This window comes from Dermacentor albipictus, chromosome 8, assembly GCF_038994185.2.
Source record: "Dermacentor albipictus isolate Rhodes 1998 colony chromosome 8, USDA_Dalb.pri_finalv2, whole genome shotgun sequence".
Lineage (NCBI taxonomy): Eukaryota > Metazoa > Arthropoda > Arachnida > Ixodida > Ixodidae > Dermacentor > Dermacentor albipictus.
Window position 1 is genome coordinate 27752501 of NC_091828.1, and position 14271 is coordinate 27766771.

Consider the following 14271-nt stretch of genomic DNA (forward strand, 5'->3'; position numbering starts at 1 on the left):
GGCTTCAGAGTACTTGGCCTTGTTTGTGCGACTTAAGGCTATTGCCGAATTTCGTGAGGACATCAGTGTATAACACTTTCAAATAAGCTCCATGAACCGAGCTGTTGTTTCCGCTCCCTGTTTAAGTAGCACTTCCTTCTGTAGCTGAAGTTATCGCCCCCGTACTTGCTCACATCTTTAACATCTGTTTAGTAACTGCAGTTTTTTCCGAAAAAAAAAATGCAATTAGCGAAAGCCGTTGTCCTTTTTTAAAAAAGAGATCGAAATGTTCTTGGTAATTACAGACCAATTTCAATTCTGCCAGTGTTCCCAAAAGCCTTTGAAAGAATGCTTCATATAAGACTGTCTTCGTAAATTCATAACTTAATTCATAAATTTGACCTGCTAACATCATTTCAGTTTGGCTTCTGCAAAGGCAAATCAACTGAGTCTGCGTTGCTCGAACAAAAACAATATATAATAACACAACTAGAAAACAAACCTCTTGTCATTGGTGTGTTTGTGGATTTTTCAAGGACTTTTGACCTCGTGGACTGTAAAATCTTGCTGAATAAATTGCAGCACTATGGTATCCGAGGGAAAGCACTATCATTATTAAATTCCTATCTATGATTTAGGCAACAAGTGGTATTAATGGTACGCAATCTGAACCGAAACCTCTCATGTGCGGTTTCCCTCAAGGAAGTACGCTAGGACCTTTACTCTTCGACATTTATATAAATGATATAAATATTAACCATGACGCAAAGTTTGTCATCTATGCGGATGATACAAGTCTGTTTTTTGCCAGTAATAACATTCCTGAACTTATCGCTCAATGCAACGTTGCAATGAAAGCCCTCGAGGATTGGTCCATAGATAATTCAATGAAGATCAACGAGGGTAAGACTAAGGCTGTCATTTTCAGACCAAAAAATAAACTTATCCCACCGCATGAAGGTATTTTAAATTCACGTCCTGTAGAAATAATAGAGCAGTTCAAATGCCTAGGTGTTATATTTTCCTCCAATATGTCATGGGATTATCACGGTAATTACGTCTCAAACAAAACAGCTCAAATCACTGGTGCTGTCGGTCGTTCGAAAAACATCCTTCCTACACAAACTAAAATGCCGATTCGCAACTCAATCTTCAACTCGCATTTGAATTATTGCCACTTAGTTTGGAGTACCACCACGTTCACTAACCTTGAAAGCACTCACCTAATCCAAAGAAGGTATCTCCGACGTGTACAATACGTCATACCGACATCCAAGTGCACCATTATTTAGGCATTCTAGAGTGATTAAAGTACATAACCTCTATAAATATCGCCTCAGTGTCATCTTTAAATCGGAAATTCGGAATAATATAACCAATATCAGCAAATTAGCAGAACTAAAGTAAAACATGTTACGCTGTCCAACAAGACATGGCGAGGAATGGATAGTACCGACACCTCGACTTAAACTTGGACAAGAACGCCTTAACTATATTTTTCCATCTCTTCTTAATGGTTATGGTCTCATTAATTTCGATTTGTTTTCTTGTTCGCGCGAAGAGCTTCACACTATGTATTTAAATAACGTGGCTTAAGTGTACTTTTATGTACTTATTGCTGTTTCGTGTATACTTTAGTGATTCCTTGGTATACTTATGTTTTTTTTTATTGTACAAGTTCCAGTATTGCCTCCCTGCTGAACATTAGGTTTGCAGACTCGTCAAGCTGCCCTGGTGTGCCTTTTTTCTGCAGCCTTTCCATCTCTATTGTAAGATGGGAAAATAAGATTGATGCTAGAACCTTATTTGAATCTTACTGACGGTGTCTAGAATCTTATGAATCTTGATGCTAGCATCTTATTGAAGGTGTCTGATGAGACAGGTCTCGTCAGACACCTTCACTAAGAGTGCGTCTTCGTCGTTGTCGGCCTCATATTTTGCAGAAGCGGCAAACCCACGACACAGCCAGCTGTTATGCTCGTGGCATTACCCCCCTCCCAGAAAGCATCGTCCCGATGCTTCAAATATAAAACAGTGGGAAAAAAACAAAGCACATTCACAACAACACCGATAAAGTTTGTGAAGAGGAAAGTGTCACACAAGCGGGATGAAAGTGAGTGGAAGTGAGAATGGCCTCGTCAACGTGAGTGGTACAGTTTCATCCTAGAAACATGAACAACATTTGTAGGTTGCACGCGACGGGATCGCCGACTCTTGTATTCAGGGAGAACTTCGTAGTTCACCTCGCTGAGGCAACGGAGGACTGTGTAGGGGCCGAAGTAGCGGCGCAGTAACTTTTCCGAGCGGCCGCTTTGGCGAATCGGGGTCGATACCCAAACTTGATCACCGGGTTGGTAGACAACCTCGCGATGGCGAAAGTTACACCTCTGGAAGTCTATAGATTGCTGATTCTGGATTCACTTGCGTGCAAGCTTGCGACTGCGTCTGCGAGCCGGGTAAATTCCTACGCGTCAATGGTAATGTCGTATTGTTCTGGGAGGAGCGTGGCGTCCCGCATGGCGGTTGCCTCACGGCCGTAGAGCAAACGGAAAGGAGTGAACCCAGCAGTCTTTTGAACAGCAGTGTTGTATATGCGAATACAACGCAGGGCAAAACATCGCCCCCGTTCTTGTGTTCGCTGTCGACATACGTGGAAAGCATGCCAGCGATTGTCTTACTTAACCTATCCGTAAGACCATTGGTCTGAGGATGGTATGCAGTGGCTCGGCGATGAGCTGTGCCATAAGCATCATGACGTATTGCATCATCTGAGCTGTGAAAGCTGTACCAGGATCTGTAATTACTAATGCTGGTGCACCATGCCGGGTGACTATGTCGTGGATGAAAAAGTGCGCAACGTCACTGTCAGTGGCTCGCTGGAAGGCATTAGCTTTGCACTATCGCGTCAGGTAATCAGTCGCAACCACGATCCACCGGTTGCCAGCCAAAGACTTAGGGAAGGGCCCGAGAAAGTCCATGCCGATTTGTTGAAATGATTGTGTTGGTGGCGTAACAGGCTTCAGCAAACCGGCTGGGCGCTGAGATGGAGTCTTTTGGCGCTGGCAATCGCGGCAAGTTTTCACGTAGTGCTTGACTTCCTCAGCAAGCTTAGGCCAGTAGTTGCGTTGTCGAATTCAGGCCAAGGTGCGAGCGAATACCAAATGGCTTGAAGAGGGCTCATCGTAGCAGGCGGACAGAATATCCGCACGCAGTGCTGATGGAACGACAAGGAGATGTCCAGTTGCTGACGGGAAGAAATTCTTTTTATACAAGACATTGTTGTGGAGACAAAACGAAGATAGTGAACGCGTGAATGTCCGCGGAGGATGCGAACTTCGGCCTTCAAGACAGTCGATAAGTTGCCCGAATTCTAAATGCTCCCACTGTTGCTGAGCTAAGTCAGATATACTGACAGCGCAAAGAAAACGACCGTCATCATCAGCATTACTTGAAGCCGCTGCAAGTGAAGCGCGCGAAAGACATTCAGCGTCAGTGTGCATCCGTCCAGACTTGTAGACGATTGTTACATAAAATTGTTCAAAACGAAGGCTCCACCTGGCAAGACGTCCTGAAGGGTCTTTGAGATTGGCTAGCCAACAAAGGGAACGATGGTCGGTAACTATTCTGAACGGACGACCGTATAATTATGGCCGAAACTTAGCTATCGCCCAGACGACACCTCAGCATTCCTTTTCATTGGTAGAGTAGTTAGTTTCTGCAGAGGTTAACGTGAGGTTAGCGTAAGCAATATCACGTTCAACGCCATCTTGCCACTGCACAAGGACTGCACCGAGGCCGATGTTGCTATCATCAGTTCGCAGTTCAGTGTCGGCCTCTTCAAGTAAGGGCGGAGCCTGGAGGCGCCGTTGAAGCTCGGAGAAGGCTGCTCTTTGCTTCGGACCTCAAACAAGCGGGATATCCTCCTTTGTTTAACGAGTGAGGGCTTCTGCGATCTTGGAAAAACTATCCACAAGCGTATGTAGTATGAGCAGAGGCCCAAGAAGTGGCGCCCGTCATGTTTGTTGGCTGGCGGTGGAAATGCGGCAACAGCAATACTTTTTTCTGGGTCTGGTCGAACACCTTCATTACTAACAACGTGGCCGAGGAACCTCTGTTCTTGATAACCAAAATGGCATTTCTCTAGTTTTAATGACAGGCCTACAGATCGAATTGCAAGAAACACGGACTGAAGCCACTGCAAGGGTTGTTCAAATGTCTGAGAAAAAACAACGACGTCGTCTAAATAAACGAGACATGATTCCTCCTTAATACCTGACAGCACGGTGTCCATGTTCGGTCGGGTCCGTTATAATACGGTGCTTCGCGATGGGGGTCTGTGCGACTGTTGACGTGGGTGCGAAACAATGGCTGAACATGCATGAAATACTTCGTATTCGCTGTGTGTGGTTGACAGCTCAGGATTTAGATCGACTGTACTGACAACCCCGGTGTCAATCTTGGCGGTTGCAGAAAGCTCAGCAAGCGTAGGACCTATTGCATTCATATCTACAAAGTGAGCGATGGCTGTTTTCTTTGCCAGGTGTTGGTACTCGCCGCCGAAGTTCGTCACTAAAAGCTCAGTCAATCGGCGGTTCAACTGAATAATGCCGCGGGCATTCTTTTATTATTTCTCTCCTATGCGCAGCATCCAAATGATTCGAGTCAACTGTGCACTTAATAATTTCATCCTCTATTAAACACTCATTCCTCAGCAGCATGGATAATATGGGGCGACCCACAACTACCTACCTCGTTAGCTGCATGATGCATGCCTCTCAAACAGTGTGTAAGGACAGCTGGATGTAATTTATTTGTACCTCAGTAAGGCGTTTGATGTTGAATGCCAAAAGAAATAATCCTTCAAAAGTTTACACAACTTTATCTGCACCCCTCTGTCACAGCACTGAAAAGAATCTACTTACGCGACCGGTACTGCTACGTTAGCGTGAATTCTCAGTCGTCAGAACTTATGCGGTTACAAGTGGAGTTCCTCAAGGGTCTGTTCTGGGTCCTCTTTTCTCGCTGTTTATTAACGATCTTCCGGCAGTCATTCAAAACTGTTCAATTTTGTTATATGCTCATGACGCGAAATCTTCAAGGCGGTAAAAAATGCTAATGATTGCGCCGCTCTTCAGAAGGACATTGCGAATTTTGCGTCATGGTGCGCTGGAAACAAGCTGACCATAAATGCATCGAAAATGAAAATTGTAAGCTTCACGCGGAAGAATAACTGGACTTTATTTCCTTATAGTATTAAAGTGGTTCTCCTGCCAAGAGCTCAGGAAACAAAGGGCCTTGGAGTGTACTTCGATAGCTCGCAGAGTTTCTCACCCCACGTTCAACAAACAAGGCAGCGCGCACTTCAAAGGCTCGGCACACTATGTCGGGTGACGACAGACTTCAAACAACCTGGTCCATTTGAAACTTCATATATGAGCGTATGAATTCCAGTTCTTGAGTACACCTCCGTCGTTTTGGGCGGCACTTGTAGGTCAAATTGCGAACTTCTCGAAAATATGCAAGAAATGTTCACATCTATATTTAAACATCGATTCCGTGAAAAGCCTTCCATCTCCAAAGAGCTGACAAGGACACTCACGTTACCTACCCTCACCTGTAGATGCAACAAATCGGATGTTCTTTTTCTCCACAATTTAATACATGGAAAAATCTGCTGCTGGCACTTGCTTTCTAATGTACGCTTATACATTGCACAGAAAGGCACAAGGAAACAGCGCGCCCTTCTGGCTTTCGATTTTTGTGACCCTCTATCTAGAGTGCAGGCGACATATAACGCCCATTCAGAGTGCCTGGATGTCTTCATGCCTAATTTTAACATTTCCCTGAAAGGAGTTGCACAGGAATTTCAATTACTGAACAAAAACTCTCGTATCTATTGTGTGTATCGTCATTCTTTAATCCTTTTTCTGTTTCTCCACTTTTGCTTTGTGTTCTATTCGTGTACACATTTTATGCTCTGTTAAAATCTGTATTTGCAGAAATATTTTTTTATGTACGCGCGCATGTGTACGTGTGTGAACTGTTTTCCTGTGCATTGTTTTGCCGAATGCGCCAGCCCCAAGACACTCGAGGTTATTCCTGGGCACTTTAACACCACCGTTGATTGATTGATTGATTGATTGATTGATTGATTGATTGATTGATTGAGGACGGAGCGCTTGAAACCTGCTTCACCTAAGCCGCAGGTCGGCCCGGTATTTCAATATCTCCGGGATCGGCCCAAGCCCACTTTTTTTATTGTCGACGTACAAACACAATAAATAAATGGAAATGGGTATTTCATTTAGTATCATTTGTTATTAGGGGCAGAGTGTTCAACAGAGTGATGCTGCTGCTGCTGCTGATGATGATGATGATGAAGCAGCAGGGACGCAGCTGCCTGTTAAAATAATTTTATATGGGATGGGTGCAACAGAATGACTGGGTCAAGGAAAGGCGCAGGCATGATAATTAGGTGAGGCAGGAAGTGGTAAAGGGTAAAACAGACATGTAAGGAACATTTATGGATTAGCGGCGCATGGGAAGGCAAAAAGACGTGACTTGAAGTTGCTTACCTATAGACAGGTAGTGATAGCAGAGATGAAGACAATTGATTAATGCCCTTAAAAGCGATATTAATGAATTCAAGAAATTGTGCCAGGTGCTACTGGTAGAAAATATGAGCGCACATATGGATGATTTAGGCGGATATACTGATTACAACGGTTCCATGAAGCAGAATCTGTCTTCTGGAGACAAGAGCGAACTGGAAGACGTGACTTACAGCTATCCAATGGGCTGTAAGTCACGTCATGTCATGGCAGCGCAGACCAAAGCGATGGTCAATCCACGTAAGTAGCAACGGAAGGTGCATGCGGACTGAGTATACTCCTTTGCGAGCGTGAAGCTGAGCGCAGTCCCTGCTGCTGATCCACCTCCAACGCAAACAGCGATACGCACGCCTGTCCTGTGCGCTCAATGGTTACAATAAGCGGTTGCAAACGGTATACAAGGTGTACGTCCCGCGTAACTCGAGCCAAGTATTTAAAAATGAAAAGCGCGTCAGAAGTGAATTGAACCGAACACATACTATTTGCACTAGCCTATAGTAATGCAGGCAATTTTGCTGTTTTCCGCATAACTCATTAATTAGGTTAAATTACCCCACTTTTTAATTATTGGCTGAGTACCCCAAGTATGACGCGCAGATTTGTAGTCCACCTTCAGAAACTACCGGCAGAGTTGTTTCCTGTACGATACGTCTCACGCAGTCCTTTTTTCCCGGGTGTCAAAAGAAGCCCGCGAAATATCTTTTTAAAAAAATCACGTGACGGTGCGCTTGCGCACTGGTATCGTGCTGCTCTCAAGCGTGCGTTCGGTGAACATGGTCGGCTGCATCGTGGCTGGCGACAGTGAAGCGGCAGGGCGTTACGGCGGTTGTAGGCAGCTGGGCCGGCGGCTCCCGTCTGATGACGGCGCAAATGCATGCTGCTGGTCGAGCGCTGCCGAGGAGATAATGAACACCCTCCCGCTTCCCCGTAGCCAGTCACGATGCAGCCGACAGTGTTCGCCGAACGCACGCTTGAACGCATGATACTACTGCGGAAGCACTCCGTCACGTGGCTTTTGTTTTTCCATATTTCGCGGGCTCCCTTAGCAACACGGAAAAGAGGCTACGTGAGACGTATCGACAAGAAACAACTCGATAGGTGGTTTCTAAGGTGCTCTACAAATCAGCGTATCATACTTGGGATCCTCAGCCAATAAGAACAAGTTGGGTAATTGAACTTTGTTAATTAGTGGGTTATGGGGAAAACAAAAAGTTGCTTGAGCTACTATAGGCTATTGCGAATAGTATGCGTCCGGTTCAGTTCGCTTCCTACGCGCTCTTCATTTTTGAAATCTTCGCTCGAGTTACGTGGGACACCTCGTAAATGTGCCGACAAATAGCACTCGCTATACCGGTTTCATTGGAAAAGGCTAACTGACAATTCCTAGGGGGAAAAGATGAGAGGTGAAAACATGGAGGTTTGTCAGTGCAAGCACAAGCTGGCTACTGTGTGTTGGGGAAAGGGATAAATGCAACGAAAGGTGACAGAAGGATGCGACGCGCTACAAACTTTGTCTGTCGCACAATTCACGAGTCCTTATGATTCTAAGCAGCGAATGCCTTGAGTGCAGAAACCCGACTGAATCTGTGCGTTCTTTTTTTCAGTCGTCTCCCACCGCATAGTGGTAGCGCCGGAAGATGCAAAGATACCCGATTTGGGATGCGGGCCGCGAAGCTACGCTCGAAAATAAGTTCACGTATACCACGGAATTAAGTTTGGGCACACTGTCTATAGTTCATGTGACACAGTGGGATGTCCGCGGTCACCAGTCCAAGGTTTGCTCGCGTATCTCCTGCCACGTAGGACTGCTGCTGCTGTAGAACTGTGAGTACCATTTGCGGAAGGCGGCAATCGACTGGTCTTCCTTGACAAGTGTTGGCCTGTTTAGGTACATCTTGTGGTTCCACACTGCCGCGTCTCGGTCCACCTACGAAGGGTAAAAAGAAGGCGTAAGCGTGCACATTCAACGCCGCAAAATGAGTGATTCTTAGTACTGCATTGTATCACGTGTAACAAGCGAAGAATCTGTGAGACAACCCGCACAGTTCGAGAAAAGGCGCCAATATGGACCTCACAGAAGAACCAACTCCATCAGCAGAACGGAAAGCCATAACCACAGGTCTGCAGCCTGGTTGATCAGAACCTATAGACTTCAGAGAAGCGCACAATTAGAATGTCTGTGCATCGGTGGTCACTGACGTGACGTTAACACTCATAAGAAGGCGGGTGACATGCGGTGAAATAGCGGTAACAAGGCGAAGATTCCAGGTTTTACACGGCAGAATGGTCACTTGGTCAAATCAACTGATTCAGTATTTAGAGATCATTACGGCATACGAGGAATACGTGCTATTCTTTTACAGAATGCGCACATGGGGACAAAACGCAATATTAGCTGCAGTCCTGAATTTCTGCATCATTCGCAGTGGCAACGACAGTGTCCTGTTAAATATAGAGGAGTATGTTACGGTTGACCGAAAGGAGTGACGCAAACCCGTATCGTATACAGTTGCTGCTCGCACTTCTCATCGATCTAGAGTTCTAAGCTGCGCTAGTTTGTTTACGCTGAACATGGCAAACAGCGCAGAAAATGGTTTGCACTCCAGCAATCTGAGTTGTTCGCCATCACCTCATTGTTCGACAGCAACTTGCGCTACCTTCTGTAGTTATCAGGTGAATGACATGGATGAGGCTGTACAATTAAACGCGTGACCCTGCACCATGCATCAATTTGACGGTTCCATACCGGCAATATTATTGGAAATAAATATTGTAAGATATCTACTGCAATCTGCATGCGTCATATGCCACATATATACTTTGCAATAGGCACATACAGTGTATGTAAAGAACTTGTGCGCTTGTCACAAATTTGAAGCATAAGAATGCTCTGTGAAATTTTGGCGCACAGCACAGCGAGATGGCGAGGAAAAATTGTTTGGCAGCGTCAAAGGAGGAGGACCAGTGTTTGCAGCAGGTGACTGCCCGACCGATACTATGAAGTGGGGTTGACGTACAAACAAATCATAGTGAAGCCCACGATCACGTTCTTTCACTATTCTGTTGAAAGTGAGAGCGCAGTACGTAATGCCTTTAGTTCATGGCAATTTTAGCACAGTACAATCGTATGCTGACGCTGATGACACTGCACAACATGTTTCTAGGTTATAAATGACAACGAACGCTATCGGACTAATGCGTGTTTGCCGCAAGGTATAGGTAACATCGCTTATTTTTGTAGGGAACTGAGCGCAAAACACGTTTGCTCAAGAGAGAACAGGAACTCAGCTAGGCACCTGTTCGTCTTCGCTCTTGGGCATGTGTGTTTTGCGCTCAACTCTGTGTTCAACTTTGACGAAATTGCGCAACAGGCGTTTAGGAAAGTAAGTTTCGATGACAGCCATTCCAGTAAACTTTCCTTTTGCTTGTCTTTGTGAACAACCTGAACCGTCTGAAATCAATTTATCGCATACCATGTTTCGCAGCGTCATGGTGTAGAACCTCCGCAGCAGCCAACTCACTCCTGGCTCGAAATACAGCCTGTGTACCACTTTGATGTCGAAGGGGCCTTCTGGTCTCAGTGATTGGACGGCCACGTAGTGTCCTGTAGGGCCCCAGACGGATATAGCGACGAGTGCAGGCCCTATCTGCACGAATGATACAGACAGATGGATCATTTCTGTCCAAAAAAAATTTTAAATTAAATTGTGGGGTTTTACGTGCCGAAACCAGTTCCTGATTATGAGGCACGCCGTAGTGGGGGGCTCCGGAAATTTCGACGACCTAGGGTTCTTTAATGTGCACGTAAATCTAAGTACACGGGTGCCTTCGCATTTCACCACCATCGAAATGCGGCCGCCGTGGCCGGGATTTGATCCCGCGACATCGTGCTTAGCAGCCCAACACCACAGCCACTAATCAACCACGGCGGGTTCATTTCTGTCCAGTCGCAGAAATCTTGTATTAGGTTGGTGAGAAAGAGGTAAGATAAACACACACACACACACACACACACACACACACACACACACACACACACACACACACACACACACACACACACACACACACACACACACACACACACACACACACACACACACACACACACACACACACACACACACACACACACACACACACACACACACACACACACACACTTTTTTTTTCAATCTTGTGACGGCTTGTCGGCTAAGACGTAAGGCCAGCCCTGAGAAAGGGATCCAGTGACTGGCAACGGGGCACAATCTAGCCGACAGGTACCATCACAAGAGCTGAGTACTGGATAAGGGCAGTACTACCCGTGCTGTTAACAGCTTAAGTAGAGGAGAGGAAACGACGCCAGAACGCTAACTTCACCCGTCAAAGACAGTGGTCATACGGTGGTGCGCCCGAAAACACCGAAGCCCCCCCTGCAGACACCGGATGGTCATTACCTTTATATCGTTACGGTTAAGACCTAGATCAATTAATGCTTTAAAGCTTTCTTTGGCCCATACCCCCCTGAAATTCATTGTAATTGAAGAGACTATGGGACGCTGCCCCGCCACTGCAGACACCTGATTCAGTAGAGAAGGGTCATTATATTTTGCACATTTAGCAGCATGAGCATCCGACAGGGGGATCCTGGTTCCCACGACCTGGGCGTCTAGAACCACAGACTGGCCCTCCCTTCTGAGAACCAAATCCGGTATCTTAACACCCTGGCCTGTTTTAAACCTTGGCTCCACCTTGACACTCCACCCAACCTCCCCCAGTCGTTTGCCTGCATATGATACTATATTGTCATGTCTGGTTATTCTTGTGTGGTGAGTTCTATGGCATCCCTGTAGGATGTGGCCTAGGCTTTCGGAGGAGTTACAACCGGCGCGGCATTGCTTGTCGACATCCCGGCCTCTTTTCGTTCGGGTTAAGTTGGCTAATGAGTTTGACCGGATTTTCAAAAGGTCAATAAACTCTTTGCGCTTCAGGAAAGTTGTTCCCTCACGGATCCAGTCGCACGAGCCCGGAGCGTCGGCCACACCCTTCAGAGCATGCCCATCGGCATTGTTATAGTAGCTGGAATACCAAAATTTCTTGTTCTGTTTAGATGTGGTTATGTTTGTGTTCTTGTACTGACAAAGTTGTGTAGCCTGTCTTATGGATGTCCTTATGAGTCTCATGGAGAAGGCAGCCCTACATGTTGCTGAGGAGGAGTCTGCTAGTGAGGAATAGCGACGGAGTCTAAGACCAGGAATTAATGTTCGCAGACATGGGATTCCAAGTCCGCCGTGAGAAATGCCTGTATAAAAGAGGCCTAGTGGGGCATCATGCGGTAGGGCAAGCCATCGTCGTGCGGCTGCCCGAACAGATGAATCTATTTTTAGAAGTAGCTTAGCAGTGATAGGACCTAGCACCAACCGGTGATAGAGTCTAGGAAGTAAATATTGCCTTAAGATAACAAGTCTTTGCTGGGGCTTGAGGGCCGCTTTGGAAACGCGTTGCAGCATCTCAAGCACTTCTTTATGGACGGGTAGGGCGCTTCGACCAGTGGCCCCAAAGGACACGCCAAGGTATTTCCATGTAGAGGTGGTTGATGAGGCAGCTATTTGTTCGGAACCAATGTGGAAGACTTGATCGGTGAGAATTTTCGTTTTCTTATCCCGGGCGGATGGCTGCAGGCTCAGAGTGAAACTTTTCTTTGCATTGATCATCAACCCTTTGCTGGAAAGGAATTGTTGTAACATGTCCAGACGTAGTTGAAGGCCTTTGGGAGTTGAAGTCATGATGATGAGGTCATCGGCGAATGCCATACAATCCAAGGAAAGCTCGTCACTTTGGAATGCTGTTCCACAAGTGGGCGTTTGAAGCCATTCGTCGATCACCATGTTGAAGAGTAAGGGTGAGAGCGGGTCGCCTTGGCGGACACCGCTAGTGGGATGGATCAGTAAGTTGCGATTTTCATAGCTGAGAACAGTTGTTGCCGTATCGTAGAAGTCTTTAATGTAGTCGGTAAATTCGGTGCAGAAGCCTTTCAGTTGAAGGCTATGAACTATGGCGTCGAATGAAACGGAATCGAACGCTTTTGCCACATCTACCGAGGCCATGTAGAGTGGCCGTTGTCGACGTAAAGCCTCGTCTATTGCGGTGGATAAAAGGAGGATATTCTCTGCGCAGCCATCTACCGGGATGAAGGCACGCTGACGGTGGTCAAAGTTCACCGTGCGGACTATTCTATTAGCGTATATTTTGTGGAGCAGTCTAAGAAGAATTGGGGATATAGTGATGGGCCGGAAATCGCCCGGCAAAGAGGCTTCAGGTTTCTTAGGAATAAAAATTGTTCTAGCACCTCTTAGGCATACTGGAAGCCGTTTGAGGCACATCAACAAGTTCATCAGAACACGTAAGACCGTGGAAGGCACCTGGCGGAGCCTTTTAGCTGATAGGCCGTCTGGGCCAGAAGCTGTATTAGTAGGTGGCATGGCGGCCTTAATTTCCTGTGCAGTTATAATTCCCAACGGATTGATTGCATCGGCACTATTTTGAGGTACCCCTGGCTGGACATCGGTGGGAGTTGTCCTCTCCATCGTGTTTCGCCATGTATCTAGGAACTGATCTATGTTATCCACTTTGGTTTCCGGAATGCCGTCCAGAGTTTCGCGGGCGCAGCGGCTTTGCTGCTTCTTAAACCTTTCTTGGGTTTGTGCGTATATCCGGCGTCTCTGTTTCCTATGGCTAATACCTGGATCCAGGGTTTTCCTATTTGTTGTGTGTCTGTTTGGTCTATTGTCGAAGAAGGTATCTCTTATGTAGTTATTTATGTCTGTGTGTACTTGTTGCCCATCAACGAAGCGTTTGGTGATTTCCCATAACCTGGGAGCTTGAAATGAGCGCGGCGGTTGTTTAACAGTGAGAGCTCTAAGCTCCTCAACTGTTTCGGTAAACCAGTCTATATTATGACCCAAAGAGTCGACGGTATCCAAGCAACCATTATCCCTATGTTGATCCATCACTGATGGATCTTGTTCATTCAAGATCGGATTCACCACACTTATATCTATTTGTTCTAAAAACTGTCTTACCAATGCCTTATACTCCGGTTTCCTCCTATGAGACTTGATCGAATCAAACGTACGATCTTTAAAATGTTTGTGTAGTGCTTCGTTGATGTTACGAACGTTCTGTTTTGTTAGTTGAGCTTCCTTATGAGCCATGAGGGAGTCTTCCTCCTTCGACCACCGTGGTTTGACTCTGGATGTAACTATTTCATCATTAAATGCATCAAAGTGCTTGCGGCGTCTATGAAGGCCTAGGCCCGTCTTAGAGGAGAAGTGCCGTGAACATTCCGGACAAGTGTACCCCTCATCGCTAAGATCTCCTAGTGATTCAGACGCTACCACGTCAGCCGGGGCGGGTGTTGGCCCAGCTCGTGGGTTGCCAGTCCTGTCGTCAACAGTACCGGCCGTCATGGCAACACTAGAGATCCCCTGGCCCCCCCCCCGTCAGGTGGTGCTACTGAAATGGCAGACCGAACAGCCATCTCCCCAGACTGAGCGGGGTTCGCGATCAGAGTGTCGCTCCCACTGTCCGAAGAGTCAGAAAACCTAACTCTCGGCCTCCATCCTGTAGACATCTGACCAGGTCTCAGACGGATCTGCTGCAGGTCCTTCAGCTTAGCGCCCGCGCCGCACGAGACTGA

At 46.6% G+C, this 14271-nt stretch overlaps 1 protein-coding gene across 2 annotated transcripts in view; it reads right to left on the reverse strand.

Moving 5' to 3' along the window:
* Positions 1–6214: 6214 nt before the first annotated feature.
* The window catches only part of LOC135905242 (cholesterol 7-desaturase nvd-like), a 52861-nt gene continuing 44804 nt past the window's right edge, over positions 6215–14271 (reverse strand). The window contains exons 8-9 of one of the 2 annotated variants that reach the window (XM_065436246.2): positions 10064–10237; positions 6215–8517 (exon numbers count right to left, since the gene is read on the reverse strand). In XM_065436246.2, the coding sequence (XP_065292318.1) occupies positions 8353–8517; positions 10064–10237 (339 nt within the window). In that variant the 3' untranslated portion in view covers positions 6215–8352. The remainder of the gene's footprint in view (positions 8518–10063; positions 10238–14271) is intronic. The other variant, XM_065436247.2, reaches the window with a different exon arrangement.